The sequence below is a fragment of the Lutjanus erythropterus genome, chromosome 17 (genome assembly GCF_056507025.1).
Source record: "Lutjanus erythropterus isolate fLutEry1 chromosome 17, fLutEry1.hap2, whole genome shotgun sequence".
Classification (NCBI taxonomy): domain Eukaryota; kingdom Metazoa; phylum Chordata; class Actinopteri; order Lutjaniformes; family Lutjanidae; genus Lutjanus; species Lutjanus erythropterus.
The window spans coordinates 24,557,907-24,579,648 of NC_139333.1; the positions used below are offsets into that span (position 1 = coordinate 24,557,907).

The window sequence follows — 21,742 nt, forward strand, 5'->3', positions numbered from 1 at the left end:
CTGAATCATAAATTTGCCACTTCAGTCAAAACATGCGTCACACCGTAAGAATGTCAAAGTATTATATAAAAGCTTTGTACTTGAGGCCAAATCCTTGAGTTTCAAATATTAATCTTCACTTGTAAAAAGGGTTTTGGTAACATTTGCCATTGAACTAAACACTGAGTTATTGCTGGCTGACACATTCATTTTCACTCCACTGTAAACATATCTACTGTGCAAACAAGACAAATTCCTTTGTTGGAGAGCTGGCCAGCCATATCTCCAGTCTGAGACTGATAAGTTAACGTTCTTACTAATGAGGGCATTTCACTCCAGTTCCTGATTGCCATTAACTGCGCACACACTTGACTGCTTTCTATTCAGTCTCACATACTGTGGGAAAACATATCAGTAAAAGCAGCATACATAGAACCGAGCTCTGTGTATGTGTGTGTGTGTGTGTGTGGTCACTTGTTTCAAGAGAAATAAACAGTCCTTTCCGCCAACAGTGGGCATTTGCAAATAGCTGTGAGAGTGTGACTGACATGACATGCAGTTTGAAAGCCTCTCAGCAGTTTGGGTGCAGTCGAATAGGAGGCATGTGCATGACAGTGTGTACGTCTGAGAGAATGTGAGTGTTTAGATTTTTCGTGCGCAGCTGTGTCCGACCACAACGAGACAGGAATGGGTGCGAGAGAGTGTGTGTGTGTGTGTGTGTGTGTGTGTGTCAGCTTTAATACAGTCGGTCCTGAAGATCCTGGAGAAATGCACCCCTTGGAAATTAGAAGTGATAAGGCGCGGACACGTATGAAGGCCCTCACTGTTCTCTGAAACATGACAGCAGCCATCAGCACCTCTGGCAGATTTGTATTTGCCGCAGTGACCCATAGCAAAATCCACCCCTTCATCTAGACGGGCTCATTCAACAAGCCTTTCAAATCGAAATGATGAGGACCTCAGAAGAAGACAACAACACATAGTGAGGTCTAGTTCTCTGTGTGCAGCCAGTGTTTCACCCACTCATCCATTGCATTACCTTCTAAGGATATTAAATTTAAATTCTGGATGAAGGTCAACTACCTGTTAATGAAACAAGTGAACTATGCAGGAATAAAACATTTTGATAAGCCACATTGTTAGGAATTCCACAAGATACCCGTCATTACACGGACTGAAATACGACAGCTGAGATTTACAATGGTTTTAACACTAAATTCATTCATTTTATTACAGTTAGAACATGATGAGAGACAGCAAGTCTTTTGCTAAAAACTGTCTGTTCTTTTCATGTTTTATCTCAGGCTTGTGGTAAGCACTATGGCATGCTGGGACATGGGTCAGGGGTCTCACACTGCCTGCTTTTCCTCCACGGTAAGGTTGTTTATGAAAATATACTGCAGGTCCAACAACCTGAACACAAAGTGACACAGAGTTTACACTGTTCAATCAGCATCTTTGTTCTCCCTCCCTTTCAGCTTGCTTGCATGTTCTGTAAATTAGGCTTCTGATAACACACAGGCAGCACACTTTGGTTTGGGTGAGCCAAGGGAAAGACTAGCGAGATTATAGTATTCACCAGGGCTGCTGCCGACTAAAGATTTCCCTAGTCGACTAATAGCTGTTAGTTCAGTCTATTAACTGACTAGTTGTTGCATGTTTATAAAATTTAAACCTGCTAGAAGGAGTTTTTCACTGGTTATGAATCAGTATCAATTTAATACTGATGCCTCATATGACCTAGATAAGCAAAAACAACAATCAGCAAAAACTGGCAATTTCTATAGTTATTTTTAATGACTGCCACCGGTTCAGATTCTCCTTAAAATCTGATGAAACAAGCCTGTGTTTACATCATTTAATGACAATCCTATTGCAGGGGTAACATCGTGCAGGTCTTGTTCAGGAGACACGGATCATTAACTACCAACTTATCAACATGATGGGCGATGCGTACTTACAAATAAACTCACTACAAACTACATCACTTCACACCTCTGCTGTTCTGCTAGGAGCCACCGTAACATTATATCACCATGGTATGATAGTGCATTCCCTGTCATCAAACTGGCCGCTGTTGGTCTCAGAGCCTGTATTCTGTCCCAGTCTGGACTTACATCATCAAAACTGCAATATGGCCAAGCACAATAACCAAACGGCAGAACCAGAGACAAATTGCCATTTTTTTGAAAAAGGAAAAGTGTGAGAGAAAACAGCATAATGAGGTACTGTAGTGCTACACAGATGCCCTGGCCTAAGAATCCTGTTCTCCAGATGAAACAAAATATGTTTGTTTTGTACAGACCACAACAAGTATCACTTCACCACTTTTTTTTTTCAGTAAAAATGAAACTTGTGATTACCCCAGTTGACAACTTCCTCTTTTCGGCAGTCCAAAGCTCCTTTGCTAGTGATGTAAACAAACACCAACACTTCTTGGTGCCAGCTAGGTGCAAGTGCCCCATAGTGCTATAGACTTCTGTGTTACAAGAGAAAAGGCAGTGTTGCAGCTGTCACCCCGATACTTTTATCCTGTCCCTATTGACAAGGTGGTTGAGGTGACTTTTTCACCTGGTCGACTAAGTCTCTTTTTTTGTATAACGGCGTAGTCTACTAGTATGGTCTTAGTATTCACCAATGTGTGCAAAGATGTTTTTTTGTGTACATTTTCAGGCTCTGTCTCTGCAGTAAATTAAAATGGCTAACAAACAGAATCACAGCCTGCAGAGCTTCACAACCACCTCCTTCTTGAACCAAATAAGAAAAGACAAAGAGCACATGTTTAATATCAAGGGTCTGCTCTGAGCTGGCCTCAAGAAGTAGGTGGGTAGCTGGTGTTAAATAAAAAAATTCCATCCAACTGTTACATCCCTGATTATAAAGTAGAAAGAGTTGTGGTTTTCAGCCTATAAACTCAGCTTAAGACATCCCCTAGTGCGCTAAGCCTCTTCTTTTAAGTTTTTGAGTGACAGGAAACAGAATAAGGAAAAGATTGAACTATGTTTATATGTGGGTGGAACATTTGCTGATACACCTAACGCAAGGGAACCGACAGTAAACAGTGGCAAAAAGCAGCAGGAGTAAATAATTTATCCATGAGTTTCAATCTTGTTTGCTGGGGCAAATGGGATGAGACTGTGTGAACAGGGTAACAAACTTCCTGTCAGAGTCTGTCCTCCTCCACTGCCAGAGCGTTGCCCCCGAGACCCATCCTTCTTTCTGCCATATTCTCAGTATCCCCTCGCCTCTCTCGCTATCCCCTCAAGTGGAAAGGCAACCAGTTAGCTTCTCGACGGGTTCTAGAAGTGAGCTGTCAACCATCTGTCCTGTGAATGTAACAGAGATTCTTCCTGTCAGGATGTTACGTGACACAGCTTCCAGTGTGTCTGGATGGGGAAGCGCTGGCACAGTTCCTATGGGTGAGTCGCAATGACGGTCACAAATCCAAATGACACTGTACTATTTTAGCCTAGATTACTGACAGACAATTGGAGCACAGCAGAGTGCTGCAGCAATGAGTCCAACAACGTGGAAATGAGTTAGCATTCTTGCACTTCAGATAACGTTTTTTTTTTTTAATAACTCACTAACAAGATATTTAATTGGGACATTTTGCAGTGACATCGTTGGGTTATTTTCCAAAACGGGTTACTTTGCAATATTCAGGAGATTAGAAGCAAAAAGTTTCTAATGCATAAAGAAAATTTTTGTGATGATTTATGCAAAAACATGAACTACAAACTTAATGTCTCATAAAGAATTGCTTTGATGCGGAGCCTTATGTGAAGTATAATTTAAACAAAAAGACAAAGTTCCATGTGTGCACAGTTACGTTCAGGATCATTACCATTAGCCAGAGGGACTGGCAGGTTTAATGTCACTCCAGAGCAGGACAGACTTCTGTTTGTTGTGTGAGTTAGGTGAAATTGAGAACTAGGATCATTTTTTGTTATGCTGTCCTTCTCACAAGGACATAAGGGATGTACTTTTTACTAAACATGTTGCGGCAAATATCTTATAAAGTCTTCCAAATAAATTTCTGAAAAGGTCATTTTATAGTATCATTTAGCTTTAAAAAAGGAATTTACTAGACTATGGGATCATGTTGTCTGTTTTATCTGCCTCCTTAAAGCTGAGGTTAGGACACATGCCTTTGTGTACTTCACAGCACACTGTATAAAAGATGTAACAAAGTCTTAAACAAATACAGCTATTTCAAAGCAGTAAAGCGCCATTAACAATTGTGGTCTGGTGAAATTGGAGTTACTCCTGCCCAGTCCACCCTGTCTCTTCATGAGTCATCACTACAAGACAAGCACACAGATAAAAGGTCTACACGCAGGAGAAAGAGCAAAAACACAGGACACGACCCCACCACACAGCACCACTACTGCAGCAAAGACAGCGGAAATGTTAAATCCCCAGGATCTGGAGAGCTGAAACAAAGACATTCAAAGTAATACACACACACACACACACACACACACGTAAGGGTATAACCACTCACGGGCGCACACGCCAATGTCTATCATTCTCAACTTGATTACAAGTTGTGTGGGTGTAAAATGAATGGGAACACAGAAGTGGTTACTTCCTTCTACTTGAATGAGTGACGTAAGGTGACATTAATGGTGTTCAGAGTAAAACACGTGTTGCGATTCAAGGCCTTTTTTGTGTTCGTGGCTGTTGTGTTGGAGGCATGTGGGCAGGCTGATAATGCCATAGAGGATGAGTGCAGCATGAGTCTTTGTTAAACTGGACCTGCATGATTATACAAGGTCTCTTTTATCACATGCCAAAAAATATTCATGAAGATGAAAAATTAAAATGTACCTTTAGACACAAATTTGGTAATGTATAAATCAACACAGCCTTAATGACAGAGACTAAATATACAGTCATGCTTACAGTAGATACGTCAATTTTGTTCATGCGCTGACAATGCAGCAATGTTTCTCAAGGCTGGTATACAGGTGAGCCTTGGCAATGACAGAAAACAGTTATTAAGGCGTAAAAAGCATAGAGGGGTAAAGCAATGTTATGCAGTAGACGTAAACAAAGAAAGGAAAAAAATGTGGTTTTACAATCCCTTTGTGATCCCCAGGTGGGGTTAGCAACAAAGCAAAAAGCATTGCCTCATATAACAAGTAGAACGGATGGGTACAGTTTGGAGAGCGGTAATCAACAGTTACTACATGACAGAGTCTGACAGACTGCCATGTCATCATATAGAGCTGAAGATCCTTTTAACTCTCTGCAGAGTTTCCTGTGAAGCAGAGACAGACAGTCCACACCCAGTCCAGCAGGGTGACTTCCTCAGGTGAAAGAGGAATGGCTGCTGGAGCAGAACAGGTGGACCAGCGCGCTGACAAAACACAAGTAATGTTATACTGAGGCAGAGACACAAAGGCAGACTTACTAATCCCTTTGTGCTCTTCAATGTCGCCATCCCTTATAAAAGGGCAGCAGATGCTGAATGGCTCCAGAAAACTTTAAAGGGGATGTTCAAGAAGCAGACTCTCAAAGCAGGAGTCCATAATGTGGCATTTATTGACAAAAATTTAAATGATATAATATCCCATAGAGAAATCCAAGAAAAATAACTCAGATCTAAGCCAGCACCTTGGCCAGGGGTACTGAGAAGACCACTGTGCACCCACTAAAAAGTTTGTTTGGAAATGCTCTGTCAAATGAGCAACCAGGGCGCCCCACGACACACACCTCTATCTTTTATGCATTTGCATTTAAGGGAAGATAACACGAAGAACAGGAGGAGATGCAACATGACTGAGTGTGCACTCCACTGGATTTAGTAAGGTTCACTTCTGAAAAGGATCAGCAGATTTGCGTGTGTATATTAAAGAAAGTTGTGAAAATGGAAAATGGAACAGCTTTCCAAAACCTTCATTTTGAGAGTTTCCCTGCCCATATAACTTAACAATCTTGATATGGCTACAATACTCATAACAATAGCACCCAGAATATCTCTGCTTTTAAATGTGACTATTATGAGCAAGAGTATACAATACACATCCTTTTTTGTATTCTAAATATCACCTGTTTGAACAGTTCAGTGTATGCTGTGTGATTACATAATGAAGGACTGAGAACCTGGGTGGCAGTTAAGATTCAGGATATTCAGTGTGAATAATAGTCATTGGAGAACTGGCAAGAGCGCTTTTTTAAATTTCAAGTATTAAGAACAGAAGCTGAAAGCACGGAAACAATTACTTAAACTACAGAGTAGTGCGAAATGACAGCGAGGCTAAACCTAGGGTGTGTGGTATTAATGTGATGTCTTCATAATGCTCATCCCATACAGAGCACTCGACAATAGTGGAGCAAAAGGATTTTTCTTCAGTAGATGTGGTGCAATATAATGCATACTTATTCAGAACAGCTCTTCATTTAAAGGCTGGGGAGGTTTATGAACCTGGGCGGAAAATAGCAACTGGCTAAAAACCTGGTACTTACACCTCACCTTGTTATATACAAGATTCAAGGAGCAATATCTAGCAATAGCGCGTACAAAAATGAGTATTGCAGTTGGAGCCATAGACTGTATATTAAAGAGGTTGAATTCCTATTTAATGTATGATCTATGGTTGAGCAAGTTGTTTCCCTCCGCCACCTCCTTCCTAGACTCAGGGAAAGCTCTAAAGGTTGCAGGAACACTGCAGGAGCGCAGGACGTACACAACATGACTACTCTCACACTGTTATATCAGCTGTTTATAACTCTCAGTTGTCTGTCAATGTAAAGCTAAGCCTGTAAACCCGTAAAAAAAAGTCTCACTGTCTGCCAAACTCCATTAGCGTATCGCTCAATTTAACTGTTACAAACATCTCTGCCTCCTACTAGATTAGTAATAATTTCTTACGACTCATAAACAGACACTTTCTCATTCAGCGAACATTCAGCATTAATTTGAACTCTAATTAACGTGAAAAAGGCAAACAAAAACAGTTAGTCCTTCTGGGAATAGAAATTTCAAAGGGGAACACTGCAGCAGCAGCGCTGATGTCAGAGAAGCAAGTACTTAAACTTAACATTTTTTCTTAATCTCTGATGACATATCGTGGTCATATTAAAGTAAATGCATTACAGATTTCTCCTTTAATGTTTCTGGCACATTGTCCCTGTTCAAGTAAACATGAAAATGTTCAAATCAATTAAAGTTGTAGCAAATAAACAACAAAACTGTAACATTCCCTTTAGATGTCAACATATCCAGCTGATCACATGAATGCTAATTTGGCTTTAATGAATCCTGCCCCCCATCAATATTCAAAATAATGCATGCCTCTTTCAGCAAATTGCTGGATGCAAAGCCTGATTTTAACCCTCCATGTGCCATTTAAAAAATCACACCCTCTAATCAATTTTGTTAAAAAACTGATGTGCAGATTGCAGACTTGAGAGATAATCTTTTGATTCTGTGATAAGATAAGCTAAGATGAACTTTATTGATCCCACACCGGTGAAATTCACTTGTCACAGCAGCTCAAGTAGTACAGATAGAAAGTGAGAATAAGTACTAATAAATATTAAGAGAAAACGTAGAAAATATGCATATACCTATCAGATTAAAACTATAGAATCTAAGAAATATAAAATGTAAAGTACTAAGTACAGGGCTGTACACACAAGACTATTTACAATATATACACCTTTCACTTGTAAACTTTGTTGCCTTGAAGAGGCAGATTGCCAAAGGGGTAATATATAAACTAAATAAATAAATTTGACCAGCAGGCCAAGATTTTGAGATTGTGAGACACACCTGAGGCTTAGGGAAAGCCTTGGTGCATGTTGGTAACCATTTTGCTTTCCAGCAACGATGCCCTTGCCCCAAAAGCTTCTCGGTTTGAATCAAATTAGCATTCAGGGTTGGCTCACGGGCACACCATAAACAGGGCTGCTTTTGTTAATTATCCACGGATCTCAGCATTACAAAGAGTGTTCCTGCTTGCCTTTGGCTAAGTTACCTTCAGATAGAGAGGGCAAACTTGAGTTTCATGGAAAAAAAAACAAAACAAACACAAATCCATAAACGTAAAGTAGATGCCCTAAATACGTCTTGTCTAAATCAATACCCTAGCTGTTCATTGTTTAGCTACCGCAAAATCAGAAACGTCCATGCAGAACTTCGCCAGGTCCATGTCTCACAAAGGTTGAGGCCAACAGCTTGAGATGTATCAAAATAAAGTGCATAGCTATCACTGAGCTTAGGAGCTACAATTATCTCATCAGCAGCTAAAAAGAAGAAGGCAGGCCAAACACAGAAAGCTAAATAGCTATTAAGTTTCAGCTCAACAGAAAACAGCAAGTCAGTTCATGACATTTGTTATTCACCTCTCTGTCATGGATTTTAATCCAGTACAGTCCTATTTGTAAAAAGGCAGTATGCATTCATCTGACTAACATTAGCATCACAAAAGTCATTGCTTTTTGGTCTTAATACTTTTACTTTCTCCAGTCGTAATGGGTAATTCTGAATTGCTCAACTAAACAAAAAACATTTGGGTTCAGGCTTGGCAACATTCACTGATATTACATCCATCGAATAGGCATGCAAACCTCTGGCCCCAATCTGCTAATGTTCAGCAGTGCAAAGGCTTGACGACAAGCAGAGGGGGACACTTTTAAACGGAGTGCATCTTCAGCAACCCATTATCACCGTCCGCACTCTGCTTCAGTGTGACATTAGTGCCAGAGGAACGGTTCGTCCTCTAGACACACGGGGGCCTCTACAGCGACTGCCTCCATTCACAGATAAATCCACAAAACACGCTGGAGGTGCTGACAGGACACTATCTGTTTCAGTGGGAAAGCAGCTTCAGAACAAGTCGAAAGGAAACTGAAATTGAGACACTGATCAGTTTACACTAGACTTTTTGACGGCCATTAATATTCCAGAATAACGTCCATAAAAAAACCAAAAAAAAACACTGGCCATATGTTTTGCATCACCAAGTTCATCTACTCATCCAGACACATTGGGGATGTGATCATATAACAAAAAGGTTCATTCAAACAGGTTTATTTCAGCTCTATGTGCAGCAACACACAACAGAAAATATTAAAAGACAGTAATTCACTTAGATATTCTTTAAATCTGTTAATAGCATTTTTATTTTAGACATGTTATATGATCTCTTTGGTATATTTCCCACCAGACATTTTGAAAGTTTATATTTTGATCTGTCGGATAACTTCGCATAATACCGGTAAGAAGCAGACATACAGCAGCTAACGTAAACCTCGACACTGACAGGACCAATACTGTTACACTGACTTAAAGAAGTCACTATCGAACAAGTAGTTAACAGTAAAACAATTAATCAATTATGAACTGATTATTAAATTAATGGCCAACTATTCTGATCGATTAATCGGTTTAAATACTTTTTAAGAAGAAAAAGTCAAAATTCTCAGATTTCAGCTTCTTAAATGTGAATATTTTCTGGTTTCTTTTCTCTTTCATGACAGTAAACTGAATATTTTTGAGTTGCAGGCAAATCTCATTTGAGGCATTTGAGGACATCATGTTGGGCTTTGAGAACTGATCAGCATTTTTTTTTTTTTTTTTTTTACCATTTTCTGATATTTCACAGACCAAACAACAAACTGATTAATCAACAATGAAAATGTTCATCAGTACAGCCTTAAGACAAGACAGTTACCCTAAGAAATTGTGTTATGGTCCAAATCAGTCGGCCATAAATATTCAGACTTTTAACGCTTGGAAAACTCTGCCACAAGCAGTCATAAGTTAGGACAAAAACAGATACAACAGATGGCGTGTCCTCGTTGATGTAACAACATTTACTCAGCTTGCATGAGGTCAGTCATTGCCAAATGCAGTGTGAGGTGTAGAAAGGTTCGTTTGTGCCAGACAGTGCTGAGGTGGGTGTTTCCCCTCTTTCTGACTCAAGTCTCAATAGTGTCTGCATCTTGCCTTGTTGGTCACTGAAGCCCATAATCACAGTGTTTTGTCAAAAACTAAAGGCTAATCAGGGAGGTGGAGAGGAGGGGCTCCACCTGCCCATCAGTCAGTCATGATCATCCCCTCGGGTGACAGCAGCTCTATAGTGGTGAGGTGTGTTTGCCCAAACAAGCTGTGGCACTGACAGCTCAGAGAGACACTTTGCGTGTGAGTAGTACTCTCTTAAGTGCGATCTTAACAAAAGATGACGACACGTTGCAGACAACTCCTACGAGAAGCTTTCCTTTCCTCTTCTTTTTGAAGTACCCTGTATTTGCTTGAAAAGGTTTGAGTACACTAGGCTTAGGGCTGTGCCCAACACAGAATTTCATCAGTTAAACCACATTCAGCTCTTTATATATAAAGATCTCTTTCTTTTTTTCAGCTCAGTACCACTGACTGACAAAACAAAACATCTAAAGACATCACCATACCTTTGAGAAATCGGGGTGGACATTTTTTTGACACTGCAGCCCCAGATAAAACATGACAATTAACTTTAGTCTTCACTGTTATAACATAACTCGTTATTATTATTACCATCTTGATATTTTACCATATTAAAGATACATTTTCCCATAGTTATGGTTTAACTATTAGAGTCATACTATGCTGAGCTTTTGCTCCTAGTATTGTATCTTTTATCGTTTTATATAACTGTACCATTTAATTGAAGAAAAGTGGTTAATGACCAACAATGAGAAAGACCTTGCTTTAACAGTTTCAAATATTTCTCTAAATTCACTCTGTTGGACTCATTAAATTTGATAAGGCCTGTTTTACTGACTGCATGAGGTGAGTTGGTATTCTAAGGACTCACATCAGCAGGAAAAGCTGCACTGTATAAAATCAACACCCTACAAGTACTTAATTAGACTGCTGCTGCCTGCCAACACTCTTATAAATGAAATCACCTCCAGCTCAATGTCCATCCACTCCACTAAGTTTATCCTGCACCTTTGAAGGTTTTAGTCCCTCCACAATGATTGAAATGTGCAAAATGTTCAAGGACAGTATCAATAGCCACATCCTAGACGGCTGGGGTTCGAAACCTTCAGCTTGATTTAACATTAATATGAGAAACACGACTTTATCAGTGCTACTTTGGCCCCATTTCTCAGTACCCGTTGCTTGTGTAAAGCACACACAACATATTAAGTTAAGAGATAAAGAAGATAAATAAAGGTGCTGTTCAACTGTAATACTGAGGCCAAATTCTTGTTCTTCTTAAATTAAATAAACACAAAACGCCCAATAAAATCAACAAATAAAGATCTTATTGGAAACCAGACTGTTATTAAAATCCTGTATCTATGCCTTACTAACACTTTGCCTGGCAACAGTATTTGCTCTCACTTCCCCTCAGGCATTATCTTGGGGGTATATAATAGATGGATTTACCCTTCATGACTTTATCAGAGGAAAGCATCTGTCTTCCGTCTGAAGCTCCAAGAGAGCCATTTGTACAGTTTGAAATGGATTGGCACCCCGTGGTTGACAAAGACAAAAGCCTTTAAAGAAATTAACTATTAAACAGGCCTGTCTAGTTAAATATTCATTTTAATCCAGCCCCGAAAGAGAGATGCCCATCGAGTCCTTTTTGTGCGATCTCACGGGGCAATTAAAAAGGAATTTCCATCCCTTCTTCCAGGCTGAACTAACAGCTTGGTGGAGACCATTAAAACAACAACTCAAAGGTATCAATGTCAAAGATCAGCTCGCTCTTTTGTTTTAACTAAGCTGTCAGAAAACAAGATCTTAAGAGCAGCATCTGCACATAGGAGGGGATCTAGTTTTTTGTTAAATCACCCATTTGGCTAAGCCTCTGATGTGTTTGGCCTTTGACTCTAAATAAAGACACCCCACAAAAATGCCCAAAACATAATCCTTTGACAGACAAAACCCTTTTGAACAGTCAATTACAGTACGGAGCCAGTGGAACTAATATGACAAGCACACATACTTTTACAACTCCATCTGTCTTTGGATATCTTTGAAGCTTTCCACGCAAGAAAAACAAACAGTATAGGGGTTATTCTAAAGGTAGCCGGTGCAATTCATCAAATGGACTCTGGTATGAGAGTGGCGGGGGGTGATTCTCAAGCAGAATGAAAATAAATTGCACAAAAAGGACAGCGATGTCATCATGCTAGAGGTATTCTACTGCACCCGTTTGAAACCGTATCTTCTGTCGCTACTTCTCAGCAGGGAACAGACACAAATCCAGCGGTGGAAGGTTTTCATTGTTTTTGAAGAGCGCAGTGGTTGGTGGGGTTTTCGCGGCCACGAGGTCTTGTTACAACTAATGATCCTCTCAAGAGGTACCATGTTATGTGAGGTTCCCCCAAACTACGATGAGAGGAGCCCTGTCTTGGAAAATTGTTGTGGCAGCATCGACTGTCGGGGCACAGCAGATCTGCCGCCAACCCAGCAACTCTGACGTCGACTAGAACCATACATCACCCTGCTGCTGGACCGATATCTACACCAGTGGTTCTCAAGCTGTGGGCCACAGAACCACTGCAGGTGGGGTGTGGATGGGAAAAATATGGAGTGAAACTAAGTTTAAGAGCTTGCTGATGCTGTCATGCAGACCTTTATTTCACTAAAAGTGACATTGGATCCCTTTTTATTATTTAGCGCACACAATCCAGTGCATCTACATTTAATTTTTTAGCACTTAGGGTTAGGTGACTGGATGAATACATCGCCTATCAACGATGAGCTGAATCCATCGCTGGTTGACAGCCACTACTCCTCAACACGCACTCACTCAGCGGCACTCGGCCAGACCATGAGTGCGCTGGGCTGACAAAGATATCGCCAATCTCAGCAGCCTCGGTCGCTTCCCCTATCACTGTTGAAGATTTATTATAAAAATTGTGGCGTGTGAACTTTTTTCAGCCTCTCAAGTGGGGCATGCCAGAAAAAGTATGAGAACCACTGATCTACACCTCAAGTCTTTCAAACAATATTGGTTTTGGCAAGCATTGATGTAGTCACAGCCAACCGTTTTCGAAGTGAATGGAGTACATCAAATGCATAACACTGTAGCATCAAAATCTACAGATGACAATGGCTAATTATCTTCTATAAAACTTGCTCATTGACATTCTTTGTTAAATTTACTGGTCATGCACAGATTTATTTAGATTTTAATAAGAAACAGATACACAAACAACACAGCAAAGTTAATGTCCTAAAACAGCTTATGCCTGCACAGTCTCCTCGACATGCTCACTAAATGTCTCGGTACATTGCCTGTGATGATGCTGCCTTTGCAAGCAAATGACATCTTTAAAAAAATGCACTGGAAGATAGTACAAGGGAGATGAGTTTAATAAAACCCCGGTGGCTTAATATTATCCTGTTATTCAGGGATGCATACTCAGGTATGGTTAAAAAAGAGAGCACGACACAAGGTCAGTCATAAACTATGTGATGAAATGTGCTATACTCTTAAGAAGAAGAAGACATACTTTATTTATCCCTGAGGGAAATTACATTTTTTCACTGTTTTACATTTTACAATCACAGGCCTGAAACACACACATGCACAAACAGGACCTACAGACATGCATTAATGGAGAGATGCCAAAGCAAGAGGGCTGCACACATACGTAAATATACATAGTCAGGCACCCTGAGCAGTTAGAGGTTCGGTGCCTTGCTCAAGGTGAACTGGCACCTCTCCAGCTACCAGTCCACGCTCCATACTGAGTGGTACAAGCTGAACTTCAACCAACAACCCTCTGGTTCCTAAGCCCAAGCCCTTACAGACTGAGCTACTGCTGCTACTCAGATAAATATGAATATTTAATATACTCCGATCAATGTGAGACAGACAGATATTAAGCACTAAAACATTTTGCCAATAAGGAAGTAATTTTGAATGCTTAATTATTACATATTATTGGTTCCTTTTCCACAAAAATATATGTTTTGAAGGATGTTGTAATCATATCAAATATTTTACAAATAGGGGCTTTAAAAACATGGTTTATATAAGTTTATGATGACATGTCTTGTTACAATGTACAGAAAGGACTACAATTTCTACATTGTTCATCTGATGCAGATGTAAACAGCCTCAAATTGAAGCTGACAGTCAGTATTTAAACCTCATAGTCAGTTTTACATTTCAAATAAAATGTGCTGCAGTACAGAGCCAAAACAAAAAAAATATGTCGCAGCCATAATACTTTGTGACTGCACTGTAATATAAACATTACACAATTGCGTGTGCTGATCTTGTGATTTAAGAACCAGCTCGTAAATTTGCATCAGTACAGTTTAAAAACCCAGATTAATGAATAGATGTGCCTCAAGGGGGGATATTTCCATGTTTCAGGTGGCAGCACTGAAACTGACCTCTAAATGTGTGGATAAATACAGATGTGTGGATTAACAAGATAACTGCTACTGCAAACAGGATAAGGATCGTAGAGATAAAGATCACAACTGTGACAACAAGCCTGCGCTGCAATAGCATGCGTTTGAAATAGTATACTGTGGTCTCATTAGACTCTGAGGAGCATCACAATGCTTTTAAAGTTAAAGAAGCAAGAACTTCCACTAGATATAATGGCTTTATAAGATGACACTGCATTGTGTATTAAGATTAACTTTACATTCAAGTGCCATCAATTTGTATCAGTTTCCATTATTCTGCTGAGTAAAAGTTTCTACACGTAGCTGTAGAAAGCCTCTAAATCATTGTCAAAATGCTCATTATAGAGTTTTTTTTTTATACAGATTTGGGGGACTATAAAGAGTGGTTACTCTATTGTCACTCCACAGTTGAAATTTACTGAACCAAGTTTTATGATGTTTTTAAGAGGTTATGGTTAAGTCTTAACAAACTCAAGTATTGAGTCTTGGAAAAAGTGTTAAAAAAGTACATCACACACATTATCAGAACATACTAGTAATACAACTGTCTGCACAACCTGTCCCCATGTTCAGTCATGTACCCATGCACTGTAAGGGGCTGACCAAGACGCACACATACGGAGGAGGCATGCAGGCGGGTAAATAATGCATGCCTGCACAGGACAAGAGAGAAGGGCGTAGCTTGAAGTGGTAGAAGTGGATGGGCTGGGGGCTTGTGGGGGCTCGCTTATGCGTGCCAGCCTCAGACAGCTCACCACAGGAGAGACAGAGACACAAAAGAAAACTCACTGTCATGGTCACGAAAGCAGAAATGACACTAGGCAGCCACAAAACAAGCCAGCTTGAATTTTCATCAAAACAAACACGCGAGCTGACATGGTGTGACTTTCACTATAGCCGCTGTCAAAACAGCTGAGCAGTACTTATTTGACAGTAAAAGGCCGTATCGGTTCTGTTTCACACTGCAGGGGACCACATGCTTCCCCGGAGTCTTTTAGGCTCCAGCCTGAAACTCTCGTCTGACTCAATTATCCAATTAGCTGAAGTACTGGCCAGACTGGAAGGTGATGATGGCTGGGACACCTGTGGAGGCTTTGCCTGGTGTGGGGCCACAGGTCCCGGACACAGACCAACCAGGACTTTTTTTTTTCCTTTTAACTAACATTAGCCAGAAGATCTATCCAGCAGGAAAAGAAGAAACGTTGTAGTGAAGCCTTTGGTGAGGCTATACAGCTGAAAGCAAACATGAGACAGCAAAATATAGCAAATATTTGAACGCACAAACAGGGACGAAGGAGAGAAACTAGAAATTCAGATAAAACCTTCAAAAGTGGGCTACTAAAAGCTGTCGCTGCTCCCCTCTGTTCATTGATGAAGCACACAGAGAAGAATAGAGACAGGAGAGAGACAAACCAACCACTCTCACACTGAGCTGAAATGATACAAGTGTGCGAAAACTAGGTAAATAACATAAATGAAATATTGATTAGGCAGAGGAAACACTGAAAATCCCCTGAGTCCAGGTTTCTCTTCTGCTGTATTTTGGTAGCAAATGCACTGCTGTCCGAGGCCACCCCTCTGAAGTGGACCAGAGGGTGGTTGTTGGGTTCGGACCAGAGTTCTGAGTCCAGCATTCGCACAAGGAAATAAACACTAAAGGGTTCAGTTCAACTGGACAAACCAAAGCTGGCATGAACACAATCTTAGAGCTATTTCTCTCCGAGTAAGTTCTCTACAAATTATTACCCTTTACCACTAAACACCTCCACACAGGCTTTGATGGCTGTCTAAGCAACACGACAGAGCTATAAGCACAACATAACTTGCTAAGAAAAGTCCATAATTGCCAACCATGAGAGCTACTTGAACTGGAAGCTCAAATAATTACATCCCTTTGCTGTAGGAGCTGACTGTCTTTGCTGATTGTAAGACAGACATGACAGCATTAAGTCTTTTGACTGTGGTGAGAAACTCTAGACGGTCAAATGCCATTGTTACGTGACTCCAAGTGCTTACACCCTTCCGTCAGTTTCCTAAATAGAGTAACATTTTAAAAGGAAACCACAACATTTCTGTTTGCCCTACGGGCACTTCCCAATGGGACAAAGAGCAGCCTTGGCGTTTGACAGCTCCACTGAAGGTCTGGCTGCCACTTCCAAGAGCCAAAGCATTTTTCGCTCCCTCAAGGCATTTTCCTCCTTTCCTCAAGGTAATTCGACAGTTGTGTGGTCACATACTTGCACACTTCTCTGTCTCTTTAGATGCAGAGCATTAAGGGATTAGGGCCGAACAGCAGAAACCATAGGAAGTGATCTTCACTAGGGTCTTTCTACGCTTTGATTTGTTTGCAAAGCTTTGTTTGATTTTCCATACATAAAGACATCTAGCTTTGATCACAACTAACCACACTGATGGTGAAGCACCAGTTTCCCAAGATGAAAGGCAGTTAGAATAAAAAAAAAAACCCTGGCAACACATCTGAAGGTAGGATGTTTTTCTTCTCCATTCCACTTTTTCCTTTTCAGGATTATGAAAAACAAATGGCTGACCAAAGTGTTGAGATCAGTTACACACAGGTGAGGGTGTGTCTGTGACAGAAAGAGCTGACGGTGTCAGTCCATTGCACAGAAGTGCAGAGAACCACCACAGTGGCAGCGCAACAGGCAATTATGTGTCACACATGACATCCCTTGTGCTTCTGTGTGTATAATTACAGTGAGGAAAATGACATTCTTCTCAAAACAAAGCTGCACCAACGACTAATGTAGCAAATGGAACATACTTTACATACCAGACAAGCAAAGGGAGACAAGATGCCACAAACTACAAACAAGTTTACTTTCCTAATGATGTTTATCCTTTTAAGCGGTGTTTAAATTCAAGATGTGCCCTCTCATGACTTTGCCTGACAACCAACTTCAAAGTCAGCTTCTCTTCAAGACAGGTGGCTAATTTGTCTCCAACAATAATCCCATCTCCATCTCTTGCCAATTAAGACTACGATGACACGAAAAATGTCCCCACAGAGAACGAGGGATGAGGGAGCAGAATGAATCTGACTGGTGTGAAGGCTCAGGCTCACATACCAGCTATTGGCCACAAGAAAGGCGCGCTTGGCCTCAAACAGAGTTAAGTGCTGATAATTTTCGGGCTAATACACACAAAGCCATTTGTGAAAACAGAGAGAAATGTTGAAGTAATATTCCACCAGGATCTCTTTACAGTTCACTGTATATTTATCCACAGAAACCATGTGAGGCATTCACATAATAGCATACATTCTACCAGAGAACATATTTTACCCACATGTATAACGCAAGATGAACTGTGAAAGCTTTTGACATCCACAATCATATTATTCCTATCCAGAGGGTCCATTTATACAATCAAATATCTTTTCAAGACTTCACTCTTGGGCTCCAACTAACGATTATCTTCACTGTCGATTAAAGCTGCTCCAGGGAACTTTCATATGGCCCGTTTGGTCATAACCACAATAACCGCAAAATATAATGTGAAAAATAAAAATTATCTCAGGAAAAATCTCCTCCTGCTTCTTTTTAAGAGGCTAGCGTACAACTTGCTGTAACTCTGGCTGGGAAAATGTAAACACAGGCTCATTAAATCTGACTTCAAGGAGAATCCAACCTATATAGAGGCATTAGTATTAAATTCAGACAGTTAATCATCCATAAACCTCACTTTAAGTTTAAGCAAATAACTTTTTTTTTTTATTTACTTATATAATTAATTATTCTTTTTTTCTTTTTTCATCTTTTCCATTATGCAAACTTCTTAACCAACTGTATCACTATTACTGTTATTATTATTATTATTATTGTTTTATTTCGATTGTTATTTGTCAAGGTGCTGTGATTATGGGGTGGGAGGGATATACAGCAGCTATAAAGTTGTTTGATATCTCAGTTTCTATACTTTCTAATCAAACAAATATATTGATTATATATTAAATCAGTTGGCAATTAATTTTATAGTTGACAACGTTGCAGGTCTACTGTACACTTAAGTTTTATGTCAAGTTTGCTCTAGTTTCATGCATTAAGAAACATTTAAGACTGAAAATTTATCCTATTTCAGATTAGAACTTGAAACATGATACAGCAAAACATTAGAAACACGTTTGGTAATTTTGTCACATTTTTCAAATTCTGCTTTAATTAATTTTCAAGTTTTAAAAATGCTAAAATTGCCCTGCTTTTCTAATAATGCAGCATTTACAAAAAGCCTGGAGAATATATTAACTTTTCCAAAACGTCCTAATTGAAGAAGTATTTCCTGCAGGTTTTAACACACACTTATCTAATTTGCAAGTAGAATTTGGTCTATATGTGCTCTGAACTTCACCTTTGCCCGTGTTTCACCTTCACTGTAGGTTTGAAACGAGACCTGACTGGAGGAGGCCGAGAGAGAGGCACCAAAAGGCAAATAACATTGTTTCAATGAAATATGAAGCCATGTCGTATCCTAACCTCAGGGCTGAGTTAGTGGAGAAAATGAAGACTGACAGGACTGATGTGAGGGTGGGCCCACAGATAAAGGGACACCCAGGGTACGAACAGTGGCAGCCGCCTCTCACATCACTCATCGCTCTGAACGTCTTGGCGCTCGAGTCCGGCCTACTCTCAGCGGCATGAGGAGGGGGGACATTTTTCAAATACCTGAAGGATATTTACACACCTGCTCAGTGTGAGGTAGAGGTGCACAGAGGAGCTGGGGCACAGCTCTGTTTCAAGCCGCTGAAGAGACGGTACAATTTTAACCTGAGCGATGGACTGATTGACACTATTCAGACAAGACTACAAAAACAAAACTGTGTAAACATTTGCACATTCGTATATATAGATGTAACCCCCTGAGGTGACGCACAGGGGGGTCAGATGTCGGGCTGTGATGGTACAGATTTTTTTTGACCAGGGTGAAAAAGCAATATATTCCTGCAGGATTGCAGTTTACCACAACTGCCCAAATGATTGAGAAAAGTCTTGTCTATTGTATCCCAACTGCCTGAAAAGTGACAGAAGTTATCCCTGACTTTAGCTGAGCAGGAAAGGCTAACGTTAAGCTAATGCTAAAGCTTACCAGGGCCCAACAGTAGGGCTTCCCTGCTTGCATGAGGTAAGACCAGGGAAGTGGTAAAAAAGAATTAAACTATTTTGATAATCTACTAATCTTTTAAGTAATTTTCTTTAAGCAAAATCGCCCCCCCCAAAAAATGCTGTTTTCAGCCTCTTGAATATGCAGATTTCCCACTTTTCTTCATTCATTATCATATTACATTGAATATCTTTGGCAAACAAGACATTTAAAGACTCTGAAAATCTGGGATGGACATTTTCAGTTTTTTTCTGACATGTTATGGACACTGCAGCCCTAGATGAAACCTGACAATTAACTTTAGTCTTTTATTGTTATTTGATAACTGCTGATAAATAAAATAATTTGTAAAGTGGAAGGTAAAATAGAAGTTCAAGAAAGGCAGGAAAAAAAAGACATTGAACCCTGCTTACGCTGGCATAACACCTCAACAGCATCACATGACCGCGGTTATCGTCACAGTCCCAGTACTGCACCTATATCTTAAAAAACAAGTTCAGGTCCGGGTTGATCAATATCAGTACAATTTAAGTCTGTTTGTCTTGCTGGGGCACTTCATTATTGTTGTAAAACATTGTAGACAGCAGTTGGAAGGTTGCCACTGAGGATAAGCTTGAGTGGAAGGTGGTGGATTGGGGCAGGGGGTGGCCCCAGGGGCAGGAACCTGCAGTGTAATCAAGGCTTTAGCCAAATTACAGGCCAAAGACACTACTAAACAGAGTTCAATCTAAGGCTAAGGGAGAGGTCACCCATTATACTAATATTCTTAAGTCACGGAGCAAATTCCTATGAACAACGTCAACACTAGACAGCAGAGGGAGGTCCTACTTATTCTGGGCATTCTAAGTGTCTAAACACACTAGCTCTCCTTTGTTTATAGCTTCAAAAAAATCTTTCAGCAGTGAAATAATAACAGCATTACAGTCAGCTCAATGCGCGTTTGAGCTGCGTAGCAAAACAGGAATGTAGAAGGGGTACAAAAAAAGGAAAAAAAGGGGGATGTGCTGGCTCTTTCAGCATTTTCTAGAACACAAGCATCATTATAAGAAAAAGACCCATGGATGTGTGTCTGTCAGCAAGCATATTCATGTTTGTAAAACATGTCAACAAAAAAATGCATTATTCTTTATAAGACCAACAGATATCTTGCCAGCTCTGAGACAAGTCCTCATCAGTTGTTTTCCGAAAGGAAATTGGTACTTAAAACATAAACCCATGAAGGGCAAGAAACATGTGCAGTGTTTACTGCAATGCTTGAAACAATTACGCAAGCTATGTGTTTAATATTTTTTGTTTGTTTGTTTCATGGGATCTTTGTAGTTTGAGTAAATTAGCTGTGGTTAATCACTCATTTTACAGAGTTACTAGTTTATCACACAATAAACCTGCATAAGCCCGCACTACTTCCTATTTTTGTGAAGCTTACAATGTTCAGTTTTTGTTGACAACGTACAGAATAAGTGTTGATTAAACTCAGTGGTCAACCAGTGAATGCTGAATGATGTTATTCACACATTATTGCTTATACTGAATAGGCCTACATGTGGTGTGCCAAGAGCCAAATACAAAACATGCTCATACATAATGAAATAGCCATGCATGGCCTGATTTGGCCTCTTTCTGAGGATAACTTACCTGGTTGATTGAATTGGCAGTACACGAGGCGAGGCCTGTTCCCAGAGATGATACGAAGAAGATGACGGGGTCAAACGGCACCGGAGCCATTGCATAGCCGGCTGCTGCAGTCGTAACCACCAGCGCTGAAATCACCCAGCAGGAATAATAGAACAAATTAAAAACAGAAATTAAGTGTCCCTCTTTAAGTATTACTTCATAGAGTTACAGATAAAAAACACTGTAGATGCAATGCTTTATTGCCGTAGAAGTCTGGGTGTGCAGGTGTGTTATTTCTCTGATACACTGGCTTTCACACTTCCAACTCTCCCTCACCTCATTTAGTCTCTACTGTGTAAGACCACAGCTGTGTGGTCTCTTTCTCAAACAAATGGACACAAACTTAAGGAAGCTTCTGGGGATTGTTATTTTGCAGCCTCAACTGCAAGCCAGGCCCAGCCTTCAAAGCTGGGTACAACAAATAAACAAAGCAACAACACAACTGGGAGATTATTATATTTTGGTCCATTAACTATGCCTGAATATCAGAGATATTTCAGACTGACTGTGGAACAGTCTGTTGACCAACTCATGGTTGGCCACCACAGCATGACATCAGGTTACCTTCCTCCAAAAGTTTACTCTGTTTCAACT

The 21,742-nt window shown here is 40.2% G+C and overlaps 1 protein-coding gene across 1 annotated transcript in view; it reads right to left on the reverse strand.

Annotated features, from left to right (window-relative positions):
- The window catches only part of cox10 (cytochrome c oxidase assembly factor heme A:farnesyltransferase COX10), a 45,139-nt gene that overhangs the window by 18,442 nt on the left and 4,955 nt on the right, over positions 1-21,742 (reverse strand). Inside the window, exon 4 of the mRNA XM_084741345.1 lies at positions 21,110-21,234. Within this exon, the coding sequence (XP_084597471.1) occupies positions 21,110-21,234 (125 nt within the window). The remainder of the gene's footprint in view (positions 1-21,109; positions 21,235-21,742) is intronic.